General features: G+C 41.1%; 2 protein-coding genes across 9 annotated transcripts in view; one reads left to right on the top strand and one right to left on the bottom strand.

The window, feature by feature from the left end:
• Positions 1-1,040, bottom strand: part of PIGL (phosphatidylinositol glycan anchor biosynthesis class L) — a 62,837-nt gene extending 61,797 nt beyond the window's left edge. Inside the window, exons 1-2 of one of the 4 annotated variants that reach the window (XM_066979775.1) lie at positions 914-1,040; positions 32-132 (exon numbers count right to left, since the gene is read on the bottom strand). In XM_066979775.1, the coding sequence (XP_066835876.1) occupies positions 32-99 (68 nt within the window). In that variant the 5' untranslated portion in view covers positions 100-132; positions 914-1,040. Of the gene's footprint in view, positions 1-31; positions 705-766; positions 891-913 lie in introns of those variants that run through there. The other 3 variants (XM_066979774.1, XM_066979773.1, XM_066979772.1) reach the window with 3 other exon arrangements.
• Positions 850-22,974, top strand: part of NCOR1 (nuclear receptor corepressor 1) — an 84,675-nt gene continuing 62,550 nt past the window's right edge. For 3 of the 5 annotated variants that reach the window (XM_048074225.2, XM_048074226.2, XM_048074223.2), the window contains exons 1-6: positions 918-1,056; positions 15,390-15,567; positions 17,551-17,690; positions 18,791-18,986; positions 20,470-20,652; positions 22,525-22,638. In XM_048074225.2, coding sequence (XP_047930182.1) covers positions 15,460-15,567; positions 17,551-17,690; positions 18,791-18,986; positions 20,470-20,652; positions 22,525-22,638 — 741 coding nt within the window. In that variant the 5' untranslated portion in view covers positions 918-1,056; positions 15,390-15,459. Of the gene's footprint in view, positions 1,057-15,035; positions 15,058-15,389; positions 15,568-17,550; positions 17,691-18,790; positions 18,987-20,469; positions 20,653-22,524; positions 22,639-22,974 lie in introns of those variants that run through there. The other 2 variants (XM_048074224.2, XM_066979743.1) reach the window with 2 other exon arrangements.

Here is a 22,974-nt window from a genome sequence, read left to right as displayed (position 1 = left end):
ATAAAATGCATGTTTTATAAGTAAAAGTCACCTGTTTGCCACAGGGTGAGCCCCTGCTTTATTACTCTGAGCAAATAACTGTGCGGACGCACATCCCATGTGTAGGGTATGACTTCTGGTATTTAGTGGAAGCTGTAACGACACAAAAACATTTTCTCAGTGGGATGATTTAATCTCGTGTAATGGTATTTTTCCCATTGTAAACCTGATAAGAGAACCATTTGTGATCCCAACACATCCAGAATTACACATTTGCAGATAAAACGTCGCAAGGATTTAAAAACCTTATTAAAACAGCTACCTGCACCACATTTTCCTCACTCAAGGAAAGGGAAAAAGCACCCAAAACATTCAAGATTTTAAACCTCTCCCGTTTTTCCAAAGCCAGTCATTGCTCAGGGCTGAGGCCCAACACGGGGGTGCCCGGGGGAGGGGGTCCCGGAGCCCCCAGCCCCACTCCGAGGGTCCCGAAGCTCCGGAGCCCCCCTTCGTCCCCTCAGCCGCAGCCTGAGGGCTCGGCGGCCGCCTCCCTTTAATTGTGATTATTATTTTTATTCATTTAAACCGCTTCGCCCTTTTTTTTCGCCTCCGGGCCCTTCAGCAGCACCCCCTGCCCCGCTCCCCTCAGCGCCTCCCGCCTCATGGCGGCCGCCCCCCCTCAGATCCCCTCAGCGCTGGGAGTGGGAGGGGGGGGGAGCAGGAGCCTTTCCCCGCCGCCGCACCGGCCAGCGGGTCCTGGAAGGAGCATAACAACCCGCCCTCTCACCCCGGGGCCCGCCCCCCGTTCCTAGCGAGCTGCCGCCACCCGAGCGACGCCACGCCGGCTGCACGTCGGGAGGAAGGGGCGAGTCTCCCTCCGCCGGGAGAAAGCGCCGAGGAGCGGCGCTGCCGTTCTCTCGCTAGCTGCCAGGACCTGGCGGGCCGGGGCGGAGCGCGGCGAGCCGGGGGAGGGGAGGCAAGATGGCGGCGGCGGTGGCGCTGAGGTTGAGGTGAGAGGCTGCGAGCGCCCAGCCCCGCCGGAGCCCGCCGCCGGGCCGCCCCCGCGCCGCGCCGTCGGTAAGGGCAGGGGGCCTGGCGGGGCGGCGAGCGGGGCCGGCAGGGCCCGGGGATGGCAGCGGGGCCTTTAGCGCCTCCGCCGTGAGGAGGAGGAGAAGGAGGAGGAGGGGGAAGAGGCGGGGGCCCCGGCCATCCCTTCCTCCTCCTCCTTCTCCTCCTCCTCCTCACCGGGGACGGGGCCGCTCTCGGGCCCGGGGGGAGGGCGCTGGAGCCGGGGGGGTCCTGAGGGAGGAGGCGGGGGAGGTGGGCGGGTCAGGTGTGGCTTGGGGCGGGGGGTGCCCCCTGCCCCGGGTGCTTTTTTATTTTATTTTATTTTATTTTTCGCTTTTTTTCCCCACTGTGCGCCCCGAGGTCCGGAGGGGCTGCGGGTGGGGGTCAAGGATGGTCCCTGAGGGGAAGTTTGGGGAGAAAGTGCGGAGCATCGCTGTGTTGGGTGCTCATCTCTGTCCTGTAGGTAGAAGTGCGATTTAAACCAACAAACCAGTAATAATTAAAATATATCCAAATCAGCCCCTTGGAAGCTTGGGCAGGAGTGCATCAGTTCCTGGAGATGTCCTGCTCGCGGCCCCACGCTGGGGCTGTCAGCGGTGGGGAGCTGCTGCTGACACTGAGTTATCCATTTCGGACCCGTAAACATCCCCAGCTTCTGCCGTCCGGGCTGCTGGAGGGCACAGTGCAGGGGCTTTTCTGGAGTTACTCTGACTGGATGGTAAAGAAGTTTGTTTTTCTGCACTTAAAAGGCTGTCAGTATCAAGTCATTTGCAGTTGGACAAGGTTCCAGATGGATGTCTGTGCTCTTACTATTAGGCTCAAGTTCGTAAATAACGAAGTTGGTGATCCGAGCAGTCTGCTGCCGTTCAAAATATGCTTCTTCACGTTTCACATACCAATATTTTACCTGTTCATGACTGTAAATGTTGGTGCAACATAGTAATAATAAAAAGGATAACCTCCTACAATGATAGGGATGCCTAGTTTTGAGTACCCGCTTTTGTAGCGGTATTCTTGTATTGTGCAGTATTTTTAGGTATAAAAATAGAGCTACAAGCTGCTAGAGCTCAGGCAAGGCTTTTTATTTCAGGCGTTATGATTTGAGGGAGAAATGGTGCTATTGTAAAAGAAACACTATGGTAGTACGTAGGATGACTGAGGGTACAGCTCAAGTGCCTGGATAAGCGGACACACAGCGTTGTGGCGTGGTGCATAAGGACCGTGCAGATCTGTTGCAGTTCTGCACTGGAGTTTTACTCTGCTGAATGTTGTTATTCCTGATTAACTAAACAGCCTTGACATTTGGAAAGGAAGTATGTAATGTTTGATGGGGATTTCTAGTTAGCTGAAATGTAGTGTCTTGTGTTGGGGGACGAAAGACCTTCGTGCTCAAAAGTTCAGAGGAAACAAGCCAACTGCAGTGACCCTTCTTGCGATAACACAGTTAATTTTTTCTTGACATTGCTCTTCCATGTGATAGAATATAGGCTGCCTAGGAAACAAAATTATTTTGTGCTTTATATGTAGTTTGATTTGTCTGCTGATAATATCCTGTTCGATATAGGTTGCTAAAATACTTAAACTTGTTGCTGAAGCAGGGGGAGGAGTACCATTTTTAGGATCTTCTTTCCAAGAGTTAAAATGAACATTTGTTAGTGTATGGAGAGGATATTCCAAATGTTTGCTTCCACAAGTGTTAGTTCTCTCTAGCTTTTTAGTAAGTGTACAAACCAATTAAAGGTAACTCTCCAAATTTAAATAAAATCTACAAAGTTGAGGTATATTCACTGTTCTATGTTATGCTGCTGATGATTTATTCTGAATACATTTTACATGTACAACCACTCATTTTAGTTACTCTTTCTGGGCACACGTGTTCTGCATCATGAAGGGTCTAGAAAACTGAAAAACTGAGGTAAAAGTAGTGGCAGACTTGAAAGCTTCTTTTCGATTTCCTCCTCTGGTCCCCTTCCCCAGTTCTTGTGGTTCTATTACTGCATATTCTAAGTTGCCTCATTTCTCAGTTACAGCATGAGCAAGTGATGCTTGCAGGGAGAGGAAGCTGATTGCTTCAACTACGGCTAATACTTTTCCAGTTACCTTTCTGCATTTCGGTATCAGAAAAAGTATAATCTTTTTTTTTTTTCTGTATTATGATGTTCTTAACAGTAGCGTTTAATTTTTTTCAAAGCTCTCGGTCGAAGTTTTGGTGAAATGCTTTTCTTCTTCTTCTGTGCTTATCTACAAAATGGTTTCAGTGAAGGTTTTCCTGTATGATCAAAAATATTGTTCAGAGTTCTTGTGTGTGTAGCTACTTAAAGTTAAGATTTTAACAATTGTTTGAGTTGGAACAGATCTATGCCTCATGCAGGTGCAGTGCAACACAGTACGATCTTGAGAACAGACTACTAACCAGACAGTGGTTTCATAATGCAAACAAACGTTTCCTGGATGCAGTCTTGAACTTTTCAAGTCATTTGTATTCTTCAGTCAGATGTGAATCGGTGTTTCAGATGACAAGCAATTAACTGAACGTGTTACCCGGTCTCTGTACTGTAAATGTTCCAGGTAAAAATTCTGACCTGTGCAGACTGCTCTCTGTAAATATTTACTTTAGGCTATTTCTAAATTATGCAAATAGATGGGAATGTGCTGAATATGTCTTCGGTTTGAGTTTCTCTACCCTTCAGTGAGTCTCCATCTAGTAATGATGTTTTGTGATGTTCCCTTCCTCTTCTGTACCAGTTCAGCGTTTATCCACCATCTGTTAAATGCCTACCCCAGTCCGGGCCTACTGGGGCTTGAGTTTAGCGAGCTGGGGCGCATGCAGGAAACTCAAACTTACCTTGCAGCTAAGTTTCCTCCCAATATCTTGAGAGAGATTTCTGTGTCCTTGAATAGCTTCACATCTAAACCACTCGTGTAATGCTGCCACTCCCAGACTGATTTGATATGCAGTTTTCTCTTCAGGCTTAAGGAGGATGTTGGTCTATGTGGTTTTGAAGTCAGTGACATCACCTGCTCATGATTACAGAGGCTATTGCAAAATTGAGGTACTGTAGTGGTACAAAGATGCATCGCCCACCTCTGAAAAATCCTATTGTTCAAAATTCTCAGCAGTAAAAAAAAAAACCTCAGGAATAAAATTTTTGTGCAGACGTTATCTGGACAAACTGTTGACCAGGACTTAAAAATTCTGTGCGCATGGACTGGTCTTGGGTAAAACCAAAATTACATTCATAAAGAGTGAGGGGAAGAAGGCCTGTAAATGAAAAAGGACAAGGCAAAGTACAAAATATGCTTAAACTAATATAATGTCTCTTTAGCTGTCCCTCTTGTGCCGTACGTTTAGCTGTGGCTTACAGGGAAAGTACATTCGGTCGATTCTGTTTGTAGCTGTCGTGGAGTCAGAGGCCTGCTTGTCCCGAGGAGAGCTGAAAACGGCCATGGTGCAACTCATGGAGTTCCCGCAGTGCAGACACTCCCTGGGCAGTTCCTGGTGGGGATCCTGGGCTAACCTGGGGCTGCTTTGGGAAGTGGCTGCTCTCCTAAATGAAAGTACCTTCATGTTTCAAGGAAGGTGCCTAACAAACGGGGATATAAATCAACTCATGCAGGAAGTATACTAGGAAATATACTTGCCTCTTTCTTCTAATGAACCTGTTGATTCTGCTCTGTTAGTGTTAGAAGATTAAGCCCATGTAAGTTCAAGTGCTGTTCTCTGAACTAGGTGCATATGTTATTACAGTTCAGCTGTGGCCTTCACCTCAGTAATAGTGGTTTTGGGGAAAAAAATAGAGGAATTAGTTTAAAAATGATATATACTTGGTTATTTACCATAGAGTTTTGTCTCAGAGTCACATTCTTCACTTACGGTTTCTGCTCGTTATGCCATTTAAAATGCTTTGCCATCAGAGAAGGGCTGTGTGAAAGGTGTGAATTCTCCCACGTAGTAAGTGTAACTTCATGATTTACCTTTCTTGGAATGTTATTCCCAAAACCGTTTCACATAGAAGCGGTCACTTACCCGTGCCATTTATAGCTGTTATTTTGTAGGTGCTGATGTTTCACTGTGGTTTCAAAGAGTAAGCCTGTGTGCATCTAGAACCTTGACGTTTTGGGGTTTTTTACACCCTCCCCAAGGCTATTGAGGTTTCATTACACCATTCATAGTTTGAGATCCCTTCCATTCTTCACCATTTTCTGTGACTGAGAGGCTGTTATGTAAGCTTCAGTGAGGAATTGTGTTTTTATATGTTGGTGCGTTCTATGTGAAGTAGAACATCTCAAACTTAATCATAAATGCCAATAAATCACAGTTGCACGTGTATCAGAATAAACTTTGTTTCCAGAAGGTGATTGTGCATATCCTGTGCAGTGTCTGAATAGGCCTAGACACTAAAAAATGCCGTCTTGAAATAATACTTTATGCATAGTGTATAATATATATGTAGTTTGAGATTACAAATAATTATGACAATCATGGGTGAAACGGGAAGAATTAGGTGGATTCAGGTAAACCTCAGTGAGTTGTTGGCACTGACTGGTGAGTGAGAATGACTCGAGGAAGATTGTCTAGTTCTTATCACTGCTGTTGCGTAGCATCTCTTGAGCCTCTTGCATGCTACGAACTGATGAATTGGAGGATACTTAGTGTGGTTTCTGTTTCACCTTACAGCTTCGCGGGTTAAGTTTGAATGCTTCAGCTGATGTTTCATAATCAGTTGAATTAGCCCATGGCAGGGCTTGGGTCCTTCAGAAGGGGTAAGGTGAATATCTGGGCTGTGGGAGCTGCTGCACTTGCCTTAAGAGGGGGGGAAGTGCTTTCAACATTCAGTTCTGTAGACTTGGTTTCTGGTCGTAGGCTCATGAAAATTTTCTGTGGTGTACAGTAATTGTGTACTATTTGCTGTCTTGGGACAACCAGGAATGAGAATCTGGTGTTGCTGAGAAAAACAGAATGTTTTAAGCCTCTTTAGGAGGCAAGTAGATAGCTTGTATTCTAAAGACATGTTTTTGAAACCAGAAAACCTCGTGAGGTTTGTATCCTTCTTTGGTTTAAATCATTGCTCAGCAGTACTTTTAGTGAAGGAAATGTTTCCATCCCTCACTTCCATTTTTTGAACAGAGGACAGGAGAAACCTGCCTCTTTTGGATAGTTCTGGTGTTAGTGTGACCCTCCTTGGCAGAAGAGAGCTGGGAAGGTTCCTGCAGGATCAGGAAGTGCTGTTCCTCGATAAAACTCAGGAACGAGAAGATTTCATCTCCTGGGGACTCTCTGAATCCACTAAATGAGAAATTAGAAACTGACTCTTTCTCCTGCGCGTTAGATTTTTAGCAACTGGTGAGCAGACTCTGAAAATATTTACTTTTCTTTGAAATATATGTGCTCAGCACTTTTTTTTTGGTGAGGAAAGTGGGTAGCTGATTAGAAACTTCCTAAGATGTTAATGCAGCCGTAGTTTGTCCTGTTCTGATCCCCCGTATAATGGCAATGTTGTGTATACCCCAGGCCTTGATAACACTTGTTAGCAACTTTTCTTTAAGCTCATAAATTACAGAAGAGAGATTAAAATAGAATTTCCTGGAGAAGAGTGTCTTGTCAGCTGAATTTGATCGACCCCATTTGCTAGAGCACTAATTCTACAAATACAGTAGCTAGAAACAGGAGAAAGAGAAACTGTTATTTAAACATGAACTGTAAAAATGTGATCTTGAGATTTGGTAGCGAGTTTTGGTTGCAGATTGCACATGCAATTAAGTAATATTTATCTTTTGGTATGGCAACAAAAATCCTTTGGAAGTACTCTTTTCTAACTTAATCAATATTTAGTGTTCCAAAAGCTATTACTTAAGTACCTTGAGGAGTTGGAAGGCTCTTAATGGAAACCTCTTTCTATTAAAATTTGAAGTGTAAAATCCTGTTTTCATTTTTGAGCTATCTTGATGCAGATGGAGAAGTCGTGCTAACAGAGAGTAAATGTGACATCTTGAATGGGCTGCTATAACGCTCCTTGACTTCTGTCACTTCTGTAATTGGCTAAATTAAAGGATACTATGCTTCCATGTCATGTAGAATCTGAGTCAGACGCTGTATAGCATAATTGTAAGTTTATGCTGTGGACGTTCAGAAATAAAACACTGTTGTACGCTACTAGAAATTTCAAGGTATGAGAAGGAGTCAAGCTCAGATGTTTGGGCATTTCTTAACTTTTCTTTCTCCCCCATTTTTTTTTTTACTGTATTTCTAGCAGGGTAGAAATAGCAATTTTCTATGTCAATAGCCTTGTGAAAAGAGGGAGTGCACCTACACGAGATTAAAATTCTCAAGAATTTATCATACATTCTAAACATCTTTTGCAGAAGAAGAAAAGCCATTTGCATGCGTGGAATTGTCATGAAAATTCAACAGGTTGTTTTCAACTTAAAGAAAACATGTTCACTGTTTTTATTCACTCATCCTAATAGCATATGCCCGTATGCTTCAACTGTGAGCTTTGGAGTGTTCTGCAGCATAAAACCGAGTGGACGGAGATTTCAAAAAGGGTGGAAGAGGTCCCGAGCTTTGGGGGTGGTATCTCTGCTTGTTTCCTAAAAATGGGAGGCAGTGTATTCTGCAGCTTGTTTAAAGAGCTGTTACGTAAATTGTCATTCATCTTGGAGTTGACTTGCTACATTTTTGATTGCAGCATGTAAAGAATCCTTGTTTGTAGCATGTAAAGAATCCTTCATGTCTTCTGGGGTATCCCCAGCGGATTTTCATACTTACCAGCACACCTGGTAGCTTGGGCACTGTAGCTGGAATACAATTCCTTCAATTCTTGTCGTAAAGCACATATTTATCATACATCTGCCTTCTGGAAGGTTCTTGAGTGAAAATCCGTTACGTTTGAGGGTTGTCCAGTCCTATCCTGTGGCTGGTTTTCTCCCTTAGCGTTCCATCCCGTTACTTTGCAGAACGTTGTTTAGTTAGACCTGAAGGGTCTAACTAAAGGGTTAACACAGGCCATGGCATCAAAAAGGTTGGAAAAGATCTTTGAGATCATCAGGTCTAACCCAAACTTTTTTCTTTGTCACTAACTCTTTTCACTGCTGTTTTTCTGAATAACTGTCTTATGACTGTGCTCATAGCGGGGCATTAAGGCCGTGACTGAAGGACTAATACCTGCTCTTGAAATGTCTGGTGCTTTTTTTAGTTGAGGCAGAGGCTGCTAAGTCAGTCCTAGCTTCTAACTGTTCTGTTAGTGTGCCGAGCAGTTAGGTTTTAGATGGTAAGTAAAATTTACCCTTTTACTGTATCTATTGGTTGATCAAATAGCTTTTTTATACGGAGGTTGGACATACTCCACTGTTTTAGAAATCTGTTGAAAATGTGCGTGTTAGTTTTTTCTTGTATATCCCCGACATGCAAATTCGATGTTTTTGGACAAGTGCTTAAACAGACTTATGATTATCTGACAAAATAAAAATACTAGGAAGGTTTGTTTTGCATATCCAGCAGGGTATTTGAAGGGCTTACTTGTGTGACTCTCAACTTGTAATTTTGTGTTATTGTCTGTGAGTTGGAATGTTCACTGACTTGAAGGTACGAACACAGGTCTGTTTAGTTCATGAAATCTCTTCTTGTTGTTTGCTTTAGTGGGTTGGTTGTTCAGTACGGCCTGTTTTGGGGTTTTGTTTTCCCTCGTAATACTCACTTTTTATGAAGTGAAATCACAGAACGGATTATTCACGGGTATTATTATCATGCTTCGGATAAAACCTTTCTAACCACTGCTGAAGCAGTCTCTTCACTGGAAGTTTCATTTTATGCTGGAGTGAAATTTTAATAAATATCCCCGACTCAACTTAGTGATGGGTTGTAGGCCACCCCCTGCCTAAGGCCGAGCCTTCCTTGTTTTGCTATAGGCTGGTTGCATCAGAGCTTGATTTACTGAGGCTGCTGATTTTTTTATTTTTAGAAAACAACTTGATTTAAGCCTTCCTTAACTGTATTCTAACTCTTTGCACTCTTTATATCACGTAGTTTGCTCAAAAACAAGATGAGGAAAATCCCCGCAAAGGATGTGAAATTTAATTAGCAAGTGTTGGTTAAAGGCTTCAAGATGGCACAAAAATTACCCGAAATGCAGGAGTTCTGGCTTGTTCTGTGCATGTGGAGAAAACCAGAACTCACCCCTGCACCTGGTCTTTCCCCACGACGCCGAGCGTGCGAGTGGCAGACGGGGTAACCCTGCGAGGGGCGATTCTGCCCTCTGACCGCTTCCCTCTGCTGCTGCACACACTTGGGTGGCCACGAGTTGAGTGTTTTGGGGACCCAGCCTGCTAAAAATAGTTCCTGCTTTTAACCTGTCATGTTTTCCCAAGGGAAGAACTGCTTTTCTCTGTGGCAGCGCTGGCTTTTGCCGGCTTAAAACGCCATGGATCCACAAGCTGGGACTTGGGGACTTGAGTCTTAGTTCTGATTCAGTCGCTGGCTATTTCCTGGGTAGCCTTTGATAGATTTCTTAACCTTTCAGTGACTCATTTTCCCATGTGCATGCTGAGGATAGCACGTACTTACGTGTCTTTCTGAAGCATTTTGAGACCTGCAGATCAGGAGATGCTGTTGAAATTAGTATTGCCTCTTGGAACCAGATCTGAAACGAAGCTATGACTGTTGCTCTTGTAATATCCGCTTCTAAATGATTTGTAACTTATTCAATATTCTCTGCATATGAAAACGTAAGTGCAAACGGTAGCTTTTAAGGGAAAGTTTGAATTGGGTCTTTTCAGTAGTTTGAGCTGGCCAAAGAGACAAACGTTGTTGTACATTTAGAAATAAACAATGTTAAATCGTTTCCTTGTCTGAGGAGCTCGAATTATCACAGGACTAAGTGTGTCCTCCCACCTCCTGAAACTGTTATCACTGCTTTTTCTCATCTAGGTATCTTCAGACCCAGCATTTTCTTCTTTGGCTCTTTACTCCAACTTCCCCTGTATTACTTTTTTTAATTTTATCCGTTTAACACTACAGGATTTCCCCATCCCTTGTATGATTTACCACAGAGTCCGGGAATGTCAGTCATGACCTGGGACACTGTAGGAGAAGAATGGATTGAGTTATGAAGCAGAGAATAAAAAATACTTATTTCTGCCCCTTCTGGTTGTCTGTATTCAGTGAGACAGACGATCGGCCAGCATGGTTGGCAGCTGTATGAAAGAATACGTGACCTAACTTTATCTTTGTCAGACATTTAAGGCAGAATTCCAAAGTCTGTAACAGTTCTTATAAATGTTTATATGAGAAAGCTCCGAGATGTGCAGAAGAACACGAGAAGATGGTATGAAAATACTGGTCTGAAAAAACAGTCTTGCCTTCATTGAGTGAGCAGAAATGGAAGCTGATTTCTTGTGTCGTAGTTTGCCAAGGATGCTAAAAATGAAAATGAGCAGCCTCTGGTCTGGCGTGGGAGCAGGAACTGGTGGAAGGATCGGAGAGGCAGCGAGAGCTGATAGCCGTGAGCTGTACAGGGGGATCCTGGTCGTGTCTGAGTAGAGGAAGACAAGGTTTGTCATGATGAACAAAAAGAAACAGTGGTGAGGAAAGCCTGGATCAGATTGTTTACAGTCTCTACGCACAGTTATAATTTGATGCAAGAAGACTGCCATATTTAAATGTAATCTGAATGTATGGGACATGGAGAAGTGACAGCAGGAAGGTGGCATTACCCTCCCTGACCAAGAAATAGATTGGTGGAGAATATTCCGTCTGCCGGATGCACGTAAGCAAATGCTGGAGGGAGAGGCAGATGCTGCTACGTGTGAGGTTGGAGGGTGCCTGCACCTACGGAGTTGAAGTCAAGTGCATGCATCCACAGCTGCAGAGTTGGGTAATAAAGCAGAGATAAGCAGAATGGTGGCGGTAATTCTACAGGCAAATGCCAGCACCGCCACCCCCCTGCATATGACAGAATGTAAATATGCTCATACCAAGAGATCAGCAGATAAGATGGGATCTGCAGGGCATGTAAAGAGGTCAAATTAGGAGAGCGTGCAGGCACGTCTGAATGCCTGTGACAAGAATAGGAGGTGTAGAGGGGAGGGGAATGTTGCATTTCAGTGTCGTTTTACATGCTCTTGTACCACAATGTCATTCTTTTCCTAAAAGGAGTGAGATCTTGTACAGGATCCCCATCCTTTAGCTCCTGCTGCACCTTTGCAGTGCCAGTGTGTAGCCACGTGCCTCCTCTGCTGTTACGCCCTGCTCTCTTCCTCCTGTCTTATCAGTGCCTTCCCGTGCGGCTGAGGGTGGGGGATAAGGCACCCCCCCACTTACAGCTTCATCTTTCCTTTTTTTTCTTCACTTCCACCTCTCATTGACCACAATTATAGCCTCTAATTGTGTTTCTGTTGCCTTCTGCTGTTGGCAGATTTTTTTTGTTTGTTTTTTTGAGGTTATGGTGCTCCAAATGTGGTCGTACTCCCAGTTCTCAGAAGGCCATTAGACTAAATGTTTTCATGTGTATTGCATAGACTGCGTCGGTTATGAGATGTGGGGCTTGCATTAGTGTGGTTGGATGGATGAAGGACATGCATGCTTGTGCGTTGTGTCCCCCTCCTGTCCATCATCTTTCTGCTTTTTCCACTTCTAGTACAGAATCTGGAGAGACAGTTAGGACCTCTCTTTGCTGCTGGATGAGTGGTGATATTTAAAAATTCAAGAAATATGCAAGTGCACATATGTTATTTTTTATCACTTCCTTTTGTTTTTAACTGCCTTTAAAAAGGATCTTATTAATCTAAAATTATATTATTTCCAGTAAAGTTGGCTATTTTAATATTTATTTCTGTTGTTACTACAGTTTGACTTAGTTATTCTCAAGCACAATCACAGGGAAGTAAGAATTTGTAGTTTGGGTCCATGCAGTTTGCAAATTTTGACATCTTTGTCTTGGTGATCCCCAGGGATCACTTTTGGGGTTGCCAGGTCATGGAATATGGAAGATAAATGCTGGGGTACTCCTGGTTTAAAGATGTTTGCTAGACAAGCTTTAAGGTTTTAAATTGTTTCTAAGAAATTCTGAGCTGTTAAAATTTATGGCAGGTGTACAAGTATAAATTTTGGCTAGGGCTGAATACTGCATGAAGAATTTGAGTGATACTTGCAATGACCCGGCTGAATCACTCTTTCCTTCCTCCTTCCCTGGGTAAAACTTATTCCCTAGATAAGCAGAGGGATTTCGGGTGTCTGCATCACCAGTGTCCAGGATCTATGATTTCCTAGCCATGGGCAGGTGTGATTTCAAGACTAACAATTGTAACACAGATGTAGCAACCTGCACACTGAAGCTGTTGTGAATGGAGAAAAAACCTTTGCAGCATTATACAAGTGAGCGTGGACTGAACTTTCAGCACCTGGGTTAATGATCAACTTGCTGGTTTGACTGAACATAGAGAAAAGAAGATGCAACGTGACAGAGATGAACTAGAAAGGACCTTGAATCGTGTAGTAGTTGGCCTATATTTATGTGTTATTTTCAAATGGCTGTTCCTCTGATCCTCTGCGTCTCCGGATTCCTCAGATCTGCCTGACTTGCCAGCATGCCAGGGAAGAGGAGAGGAACAGGATGAGTATTTACTGGTGCTCTCCCAGAATGTTTCTGGCTCCCTGTGCCTCAGCGTGGGCGCCCCAGAAATAGAGAAGATTTGGAAGTGGGTTGACAAGGAACAACTAAGCAGACTAGGGGATCAGCGTGGAATAGATAGGACTAAAGGGATATGAAAGAATTCTACGGAATCACATGTGCAGTGGAAAAAAAAAAAAAAAGGAATGAGATGTTTGGTCTGTTCCAATGCCAAAACTGGAGATAGCAAATGAAGGTAGCAGGTCCAAAGCAAACAAAAGCTGGTGGTTTCTCATGTGAAATGTCACTAAGCTGTAGAAGTGCTAAGAGCAGTTGTGAATGCTGAGAACTTAGTCTGGTTCAGAAAACAGGTGGACAAACCGATGGAAGAGAAAGCAACCAAGAAATGTGAAACAGAAGGGCTCCAGCTCCAGAGGTCCCAGAGTCACGAGTTGCTAAAAGGCTGGAGAATTTATTGGGAAAATACTGCTGTGTGCTTGCCTTTCCTCTTTTATATTTTACCCTAAATGCCTGCTGCCGATCATTGTCGGTTACAGCTTATGGGGCTAAAGGAGCTTTGATCAGATACAGTATTACTGTCTGTATTCCTCGATGAAGTTTTTTTCAGTGTATCAAGCATAAATATGATATCAAATTCAGTTAGACATCTTCCACGTATTTGTGAAGACTGCATATGACAGTACAAGGCTGGTGAGACAGTACAAGTTAAGGCATCAACAGTTCATTAAACTAAGATTTGTACTTCTGGAAACTGAAATTGAGTATCCTTCTACCCTGGACCCAGTTACTCATTTAATAATAAAATGTTCTCCAGCCTTTGATGGGAGTAGTTATCACATTAGCAAACATTTGATCAAGCTGGCAATTAACTGTATGCCAAAACTTTATGTGGACTTGCATGGAAATTGAGAGAGAAAAATCAGACGTTTTTTTTTGCTGTAGCTTGGACTCAGGAATAGTGAACACTCTGAGTGTTCAGGTAGCTTGCAGCTATGTAGCACAATATATTACCTAAAATTGCTTGCTTGTTGAGGTTGTTTCTCATTAAATGGAGTACATACAACTCAGATCTATTAGACCATCACATAGTTTGTAAAGATGTACACTAATGAATGCAGTGAAGAATAGTAAATGTTAACGATGAATAATTCTTTATATTAGAACTTGTCACTCAGACATGAATTACAGGTACAGTATGAGATGTAGAAGTACTATAAAGCACACAACTAGAGATTTGTAGTATAGCTTTGAAAGCAAAGCTGTAGGCTTTTCTTTAATTCTTCATGCCTGAAAATCAGGCTAAAATTTATAATCTATGAAATGTAATATCTGAAAAACAGGTAGATCTAAATTTGTCTTGTTATTCTGATAATCCAATCTATGAAACTGTTTCTTAGGTGGAAAAGAAACTTCTCAGGACAGAAGTGACAAAACGTGTTAGATAAACTTTAAGACTTCTTTGTATAGCTTTCTGCGTCTGATCCTTCCCTGAGCTGATTTTGTCTATTGACTGTTAATGGCAAATGCAGTTCAGAAGTGTAACTTCACGTGTGGTGTTTGTGAAAGGTTGCAATCGAATACACTTAGAAATGAAGCCACCTAGGCAGGGATCAGCAGGTACTTCATTTGAAGGCCTGGTGTGTCTGCCAGGCTCTGGACCAGAGGCGGAGACCAGAGATGGACCAGAGGTTGCTGCAGGTCTGATAGAATTCTATAGTTAATACATAGACTCCGGGGACTGCCTCTTCTGGGCTATCAGAGAGAACCATACTATGCTTTAAAAAAAAAAATAAAAAAAAAATCTCACTCTTGGTTAGAGCCATGGTTCACTTGCATAGCAAAGTGCTCAAAGCACTGGTGGACGTAGTGTGTATGTAGCTGTCTTCTGGTGTTCAGCAGGTGGTTTTGGCAGCTGAATGTATATACAGAGCTTCATAGATGCTTGGACTTTTTTAGTGAATGCTTTTTTCAGTGTTTAAATCTTCCTCAGATCAGTATACATTTAAGTGTCCACTGTTAATCTGCAGCTGAGAACGCAATAGAGGCAAATCATTCGTTTAATGTCAACTGAGCAGGATTGTTTTAAGGTTTCATAGTATATTCAGTTGCTGGCATCCCTATAAGAAGAACTATGCTGTCAACTGAACTAGTGTTTTTTCCTCTTAGTTCCTTTTTTACTAAGAACTGTCTTTGTCAAGTTGCTGTTAGATGGTGGTAATATTGTATGGCCTGACTAATGCATTGTGGTTTAATGAACTGTAGGCGGCATCGAGTCAAGCAACCCTAAGACTACCTGAAAGTAGGAAAGAGTTCATAGAGTCCAAAAACTGTAGAAGAAACGAAAGTGAACTTCATGTTGTGCTAAAGAAACTTACTGTAAATTGTGAGTCCATCTATGGACTATTATAACCTCTTTAACACCTATTTAAGTGACCTACTTTTCTTTTAAAATCCTATTAATTCAACTGGTAACTGGTAAAACGATGTTTTCTGACAATGTAATACTCAAATCTTTGTGTGGACAATGCTGACATATCTGGTTTTGAGCCCATTTAAGACCCGTTAACATGTTTCAGACTAGAGTAACCTATTAAATAAATACATCAGGAAAAAGCTTTTACTGGTAATGGTTGTTTTGCTTAGGTGACTATGGCTGTAATGTATTGTGAGTACATCTGGTACTTCAGTGCTTATCAGTGATCTTTTTTCCTTTAGGCGGTTTCCTAGAAACATGATTGCTTGCTGGTCTTGATCTCACAGCTTTGTGAAGACTTCTTCTCTGATAATGTCAAGTTCAGGCTACCCTCCTAACCAAGGAGCATTCAGCACAGAACAGAGTCGTTATCCTACTCACTCTGTCCAGTACACCTTCCCTAGCACCCGACACCAGCAGGTAAGCAGCCATTAGGGTTACAATTTTTATCAAGAGTGTAATTCAGATGTTTGCTGTGCCAAATGGGATTTTTTTTTTTTTTTACCACTATAATACAAGTTGTTACACAGATTTCCCCAGTCAGTTTCACCTGGGCATATTGGTCTGCATCTGCTCTGTTTTCACATGAACAATGTTGTTTGCACCCTTGAAGTTTGGCTCTTGCATCAAGGCTGATGGGTGCACTTATTCAAGTATATTCCTCTTTAAATGAGGGTCTGACTATGGTGTAACTTCTGGAAAGTATAATCGGTAGTAATGTACTGCTCCCTGGCTCCTTCCTAAGTATTAACTTGAAAGGATATAATTACCTGTTGAATTATGCCTTCCTGCAGTGCTGTAGCTGAAATTACTAAAATCCTTGACTGCAATTTTGGCTTTTTAAAGTTCAGTTTTTGCTTGTTCTTTTTTCTTTCCCTCCCCTTATTTCTTTTTACATAGACTAGTATTAAAAAATACTCTATAAAATTGTGAAGGTACCCTAAATAAAACCCTATAGCTTGTTGTCTTGACAGTATTTCCTATTACTTAATATTTGTGAATCTAGTAAAAATAGCTAGATACTTTTAAAAAAATTAGCCTGTCTTAAAGACTGTATGTTGATGCTCTTGTCTTCTCAATATGTTAAATCTTTTTGATTCTTTCTTCCTCTCATCTTTAATGTTGAAAAATGAAATGTAAAAACAAAAAAAAAATTGAAGTAGCAAAGGAAGTGTTTTGCCTGCTGAGGAGACCTGCTGCTAGTGTTGTTTAGATAAATAATTGTCTTCCCTGCCTCCCCTCCATCTTTTTTGCTAAAAGCACTGGATTTTATTTTTTTCAAGATTATATATGTAACACCTCTTTGACTTTTTTGACAGAAAACTGAGTTTTGTAATTCTTTATTGTGAAGAATTGGTATTGTGAAGAATTAATATAAAATTCCTTTTTTATCATTGGTTTTTCCTAGTTTGAATAAATTCATTAGAGATTGTAAACTTCTGTTTTAGCTTTGCTTTAATATAATATGTTTAATCATCATACTAAATGTGTTCAGTGTAAGTGTGGCTGAGTCTATGTGCATTGATAGCAATAATTTTCCAAGAATATGCAAATAGTCTGTCTACAGTCACTATGCGTTTAATATGAATGCAGAGTTCTGAGTGTCACAAATCCCTAGAGAGGGTGGGCTCTTAGAACATTTGTGGGCACTAAATTTGTATGTGGAATTAATTTCCTATCAGGCCTAGGAGTGTTCCGAGATGGTACGTAGTAAACCTGTAGTTACCTTCCTGTCCTTTAAGGAGTATTGGGCTAGATTTTCTATAAGCTGATGCAGTGCTTGATAAAATCTGTGTGCAAGGTGGAGAATGTGAATCTGAAATGTACAAAACTGTGCACCCCAAGCTTTTTCTGAAGCAGCTGTTGTAGTGCTTCCAGGCAGCTGTGTTCTGCTAGCCACAATTAGGGGAATAGAGTTCTAAGAATCTCCTCTTTGGTCATTTTTACCAAGCATTTATTCACAGAATGTTTTGGGTTGGAAGGGACCTTCCAACTGCAGTCAATACCACTGTCCATGTCAGTGACAAAGGTGTTAAACAGCACTGAACCCGTTATCAGCCCCTGAGGATCACCACTCATCACTGGTCTCCGTTTGGACATTGAACTGTTGGGTCCGACCATCCAGCCAATTCCTTATCCACTGAGTGGTCTGTCCACTCCAATTTAGAGACAAGGATGACACTCCAATTTAGAGACAAGGATGTCATGTGGGACAGTGTCAAATGCTTTGCACAAGTCCAGGTAGAGAATGTCAGTTTCTCTTCCCTTATCCATCAGCGCTGATGATCTGTCTTGGTGTGTTTTTAACAGCTTGAGAAATGATCATTTCATGACACCAGACACTTCTGATCCTGTCTTCTGTACCTTTTGTTTCTGTTAACATCTGAACTGTGTTTCACTTAGGAATTTGCGGTTCCCGATTATCGTTCGTCTCACTTGGAAGTCAGTCAGGCAACCCAGCTCTTGCAGCAGCAGCAGCAACAGCAGCAGCAACTTCGGCGCCGGCCTTCTTTGCTTTCCGAATTTCACCCAGGCTCTGACAGGTTAGGATACTGTTTTGTTTTGTTTTTTAATATGTGAAGAAGAATCTTTTATGAGTCTGTGTTTTCTGTAGAGTCTAATTTTAACTTTTGAATAGAAAGGTTTTTGGGTTTCACTGTTTTTGCCTCTGTATTTGACTTGATTAATCAGTGCTCCATCACTGAACACTGGAATTTGATTGTTGTAGGACTGCCTGGTATTAATCTGCTTTGTAATTCCTTAGTCCTTTGCTTTAACTGCATGTTTGTTTCACAGAAAGGAAACAAGTCAACAAAGCACAGTTTGTTTCACTCTCCCCACAGAAAGCTTCTAGGACCCTATTGCATACTGCAAACTTCTTAATGTTTAGGCTAAAAGTGCGTAGAGTTTCTATCTTTGGATAATTTAATCTCCACAAAATTGAGGCAACAAATGCAAAAATCGTTACAGTGTGAATATTACTTGTCGTACTTCCTAGATCACACTGGGAAAAAAATCTTAGGTTTGCATATTCTACAGGTAGTATTTGTGTATCTGGGTAAGAAAAAAAACCAGTGGAGCTATTTGGGTATTTGAGTTGTGAGAATTGTAGAAGACAGAAATGTGACTTTTAAGCACAGATGACTACCCTACTTTAGCAAGACACATGACATCTTATTGTTTTTTCGAAGTACCCTTTCTTTTGGTCTGGTGTACCATTCCTGTCTCTGTCTAAATAGATGCAACTGATCTGGGTCCAGTAGGTTAACTGAGGAGAGGAGAACAGTGGACAACTACAGTGAATTGTTGTCATTTAGTGTCAGATTGGTAATATCCTACTTCTCAGTAAAATAGGTTACTTTACAGTCAATATTGGTGAATGTTCAAATGTACTGTAATATTACATTGCATATCTGCTAGGAGTAAATTCATATGCTGTGTGAGTGCGAGCAGTTTATTTTGGCTATATCTGAGGTTAAGAGTTATATTTTTGAAGATCATACTTAACGTTTGTCTGCCTCACTGATTAGGAGGAGTTTTGCTAAATTGCATTTAATGTATATTTGGAAAGAGTTGATGAACAGAAAATGGTTTTACAGTGTGGAACATGCATATTTTAATAGTTTATTTCTCTGTATACTAGGCCTCAGGAAAGAAGAACTGGATATGAACAGCAGTTTCATCCAGGTCCATCTCAGACAGATCATGATTCACTGGAATCCAAGCGACCACGTCTCGAACAAGTTTCTGATTCCCATTTTCAGCGTGTCAGTGCAGCTACTGTCTTGCCTTTAGTACATCCTCTGCAGGAAGGGTTGAGATCTGCAGATATTAAGAAGGTGAAGGCATTTTCTGTTATAATACTGAAGGTGTAACTTCCTGTCTTGTGGTGAGCTAATCATTTTTTTTTTCTTAGGTAAATTTTACATTTCCTTATGTTCAGTCTTACAAATTTTGCACATTACCACAAACTGTAGTCATGATTTGGGGTGTTACTCATTCATAAAAAGTCCATATTTTTCTTTAATGAATAATTGTACCGAACAGTCAAAATATATCCCTCCTCTCCCTTTTAAGCATCACAAATGAATCTGCTAATTTACATAATGCTAATTATATCTGTCAGTGTCTCATTTTGGATAAATCTAGGGCTGTCTAGTTTGGTGTGGATATTTTCTATTGTAGGTATAAATGTATCTGAAATTAATATTGAATCTCTTCTCTCGTGCACTCACCTAAGCGGACAGGCCCACATGCCAAAAAGGTGGAGTGCAGTGGGCATGACATCTGATGTACTCATATCATTAAAGAAAAAATCTACCATATGGATTCAAAAACTAATAGGCATCAAATTTTTAAAGTAGAATACTTGTATTGCCTTGTCTTTACCGTTCCTTCTATTGTGTAAGTAAACTATATGTGAAATAAAACAAAATTATGATAGCATGTGATTCTCAGTAACTTGCTGTACTGCATAACAAAGATAAGAGCAAAGGGGGCTGTTGGAGAAACCAAATTAAGGTATGCAATGTTAACATGCTTGCATGTAACTGAATTTTTATGCAGGCACTACATATAGAAATTTGCTGTCTCAATTTAGAAATGTAGCCCAGCGCTCTCTTGAGGAGAAGTGGCATTGGGACACAATATTTTGGTCAAATTTGGCTTGATTGAGGGATGTATTTACTGAGCTAGCATTTGCCAGCTAGGTAGTTGTGGAGCACAATATTCTAAGGGCATAAACAAAAACAAGGTACAACAGTGATGACATATTTCAACATATTCCATGTTCTAATATCGTTTGGAAACAGACAAATAAAAACATGATGAAAAAGAAAAGTCTTTGAAGTCATCACTCTAAGAGAATGCAAATAACCCAGATTGTACTCTTGACAGGCTAGTTGCAGTTATGTTGAAGAATATTCTCATCAGCATGTGTGCATAGTATTGAGGATTAGCTCTCAACCCTATATTTAAAAATAAAAGTTGCTATTTGCATTTTGAAGATATATTGTATATTGAAAGGGAGATGTTTTGATCTTCTTTTCATGATAAATATTGAAATGTGCTGTTAATTATTTTTAAAGGTAGACTTTGAAATTGTAGTATCATAAATGGGGTGTCAGTTAATTCTAAGATATTTAGAGCACTGATAAACTGAAGTCTTAAACTTTCTCTCTGTTAAAGAGCTACCTAAGCTATAGATAACTGGAAATTCTTGTTTAATTCATGCATGCTAGTTTGGTTACTGAACACTCATTTGCACGTTATTAATATGACTGATTTTGTTCAATTCTGCCCTGCCTCCTGTCCCCATGAAAGGACCCTGCTTTTGGAGGAAAGCATGAGGGACCATCATCTCCAATTTCTGGTCAGCCTTGTGGGGAGGACCAGAATGCTTCGCCTTCAAAGCTGTCGAAGGAAGAACTGATACAGAGCATGGACCGTGTAGATCGTGAAATTGCGAAAGTTGAACAGCAAATCCTTAAACTGAAGAAAAAGCAAGTAAGTATAGCAGATGCTACTGTTGTTATCTGTGAGTGAAAAAGGTGTGGAAAAGCTTCTTGTGGTGGTGAATTTTTTGGTTACATGAACCAAATGAACCAGTTAAAAAGCGAAGGTTGTGTATGTGGTTTTGCTAGAATGTTTAAATAGATTGGGAGTGATATAGTTTTAAACTTTTTTGAAAATGTGAGCCAAGTAGGAACACCCGAAGCAGATGGCTTTATATTTTAAACTCTTGTTAGATGACTAGGGAAACAAGGGTGCTGTGACTGTAATTTCGGCTTTAAAGATGACTACTGTTTAGGGGATGGCTACTGTCTTTCTTCTTTCACGCTTCTGTGCAAGGGGATAATCTCTTGCATGCCTCTCCAAAACCAGTGCTTGTACAAAAGTCCCTCAATCATCTTTCACAAGGGCAAGAAACCCTAACGTCTGGAGCAAAGGTCACCTTCAGGGAAAGTGTAGTAGGAGGAGTATAAGTAAACAGAGCAGAGAAATAAAGGGAGAAATAGCACTTCTTAGAATGGCCCTGGCTATGCCTCACGACACAGAACTGCACTTCAGCCAGTGGGTGCAAAGACAATGTTTGTTGGCAGTATCTGTTGCCTTCCCTGTAGATGTTGTGGCTAACTAAAACCACTCTGCAATCTAGGCATCTGATACTCGCTGACTAAAACAAAGTCCTTGTCCGCTTTTTCTGACTTTCAAAGATCCAGATAGGAGTAGTGCCAGCTTTAAGTCTTGTTAGTGGGAACTCTGTAGGAAATGATAGTTATGCTGTACGATTTGTAACCTGTAGGTCCAGGGTAACAAATATACAACTGTTTAGAGCCATATATTTTTACAGTCTGGAAGCATTTAATTACTTCTGAATTTTAATGACCTGTAAAATGACTTTCAGTAGAAAAACAGAAAAGGATTTCACTAACTACCTGACTGTGTTAAGGGTGCTGGAAATTTTTGTTTGCTTGCTTGCTAAATTTTCCACAAAATCAGCAAGTACTTTTGATTATGCATATCATCTGTGAAAGTACGTTTGGGCACGTTTGTACTCTTACTGGACTTAAAGAATTACAAAGTTGCTGTTGTTTTTAATAACTAAGCCTGCTTATTATGGCATTCTGCAAAAAAATATTAGCTTTTGAATTCTTACGCAAGAGTATAGCACACCCCAGCCAGTACTGATGGTTCCCTTGCATCAAACGTTCTTTATTGTATGTTAGTGGTAGGCATGAATGAAGGATATTTACAGTTAAAAAATGAAAACGTAACTGAGCTGTATTTATTTGAAGTGAAAGCAAACTGCATCATTATAACAGTTAGGAAAATTATGAGGCATTTTACTTGCTTGCTTGATATTGTAACAATCTGTGAACTTCAGTACACATGGAGTGATTCGTGTCTACTGCAAAGTATTTTTCAGTGATGTTTTCTGTTTTGCTAGAAGGATTTTTGCATCTTTTAAAAAATAAAACAGTGATAATAATAACACTTAGGTGCCTACATTGTAGACAAACATGTATGGGGCTTATTTCTTCTGTGGGAAGGCAGGCTTTCTCTGAAGTTCATGTTCTTGTTTAAAGTTACATAGTGATAACGTACAATGCTACAGTCCTTTAAGTGTCAAGCTGAAGCAAGTCTGATTCAATGCAAGTGAATCTAATAAACAGCTGGTTTGGTTTACCAATAGCACAGAATGGTCTTGTTGCTATCCCCATGGGCATTAAAACCATTCAATTCGTACCTTGTCAGTTAAAAAAAGAAATAACAGGCAGTGCAAGTCGTTGATCGGATGCATATTTTATCTGGTGACTAATTACTGGTAAGGGTAGCATGGTGCGGATGGCTGATTTTCTTTCTCTCGTTTCTTAGCAACAACTTGAAGAAGAAGCTGCCAAGCCTCCGGAGCCGGAGAGGCCTGTCTCCCCTCCTCCAGTGGAACAGAAGCACCGCAGTATTGTCCAAATAATTTATGATGAAAATCGGGTAAGCATGCTTTTCAATTGAATGAGTGCAGTAGCGAGTCTTACCAAATCTACTAAAATTCATTAGCTCACTCCTGTGGGGCAATTTTTACTACTTGTATTTTATTCATTTTGGCCCCCACCCTCCTTTCATTTAAAGAAGTAAATGAATTTTGTAAATGAAAGATTCCTGCACAACATCTTTATTCTTGATCGCAGGATCTTCTATCTTACAAACATTCTAGGGAAATGCATCTATGGCTCTCATCCCTAGACCTCTGTGTTGATGTGTGTGCATGTATGCATACACATCATTTATATAAATGTGTGTATTCAGAAAGTTGTTTTGAATTCTTTT

This window comes from Anser cygnoides, chromosome 18, assembly GCF_040182565.1.
Source record: "Anser cygnoides isolate HZ-2024a breed goose chromosome 18, Taihu_goose_T2T_genome, whole genome shotgun sequence".
Lineage (NCBI taxonomy): Eukaryota > Metazoa > Chordata > Aves > Anseriformes > Anatidae > Anser > Anser cygnoides.
This window is presented reverse-complemented; position numbering and strand designations above follow the sequence as displayed.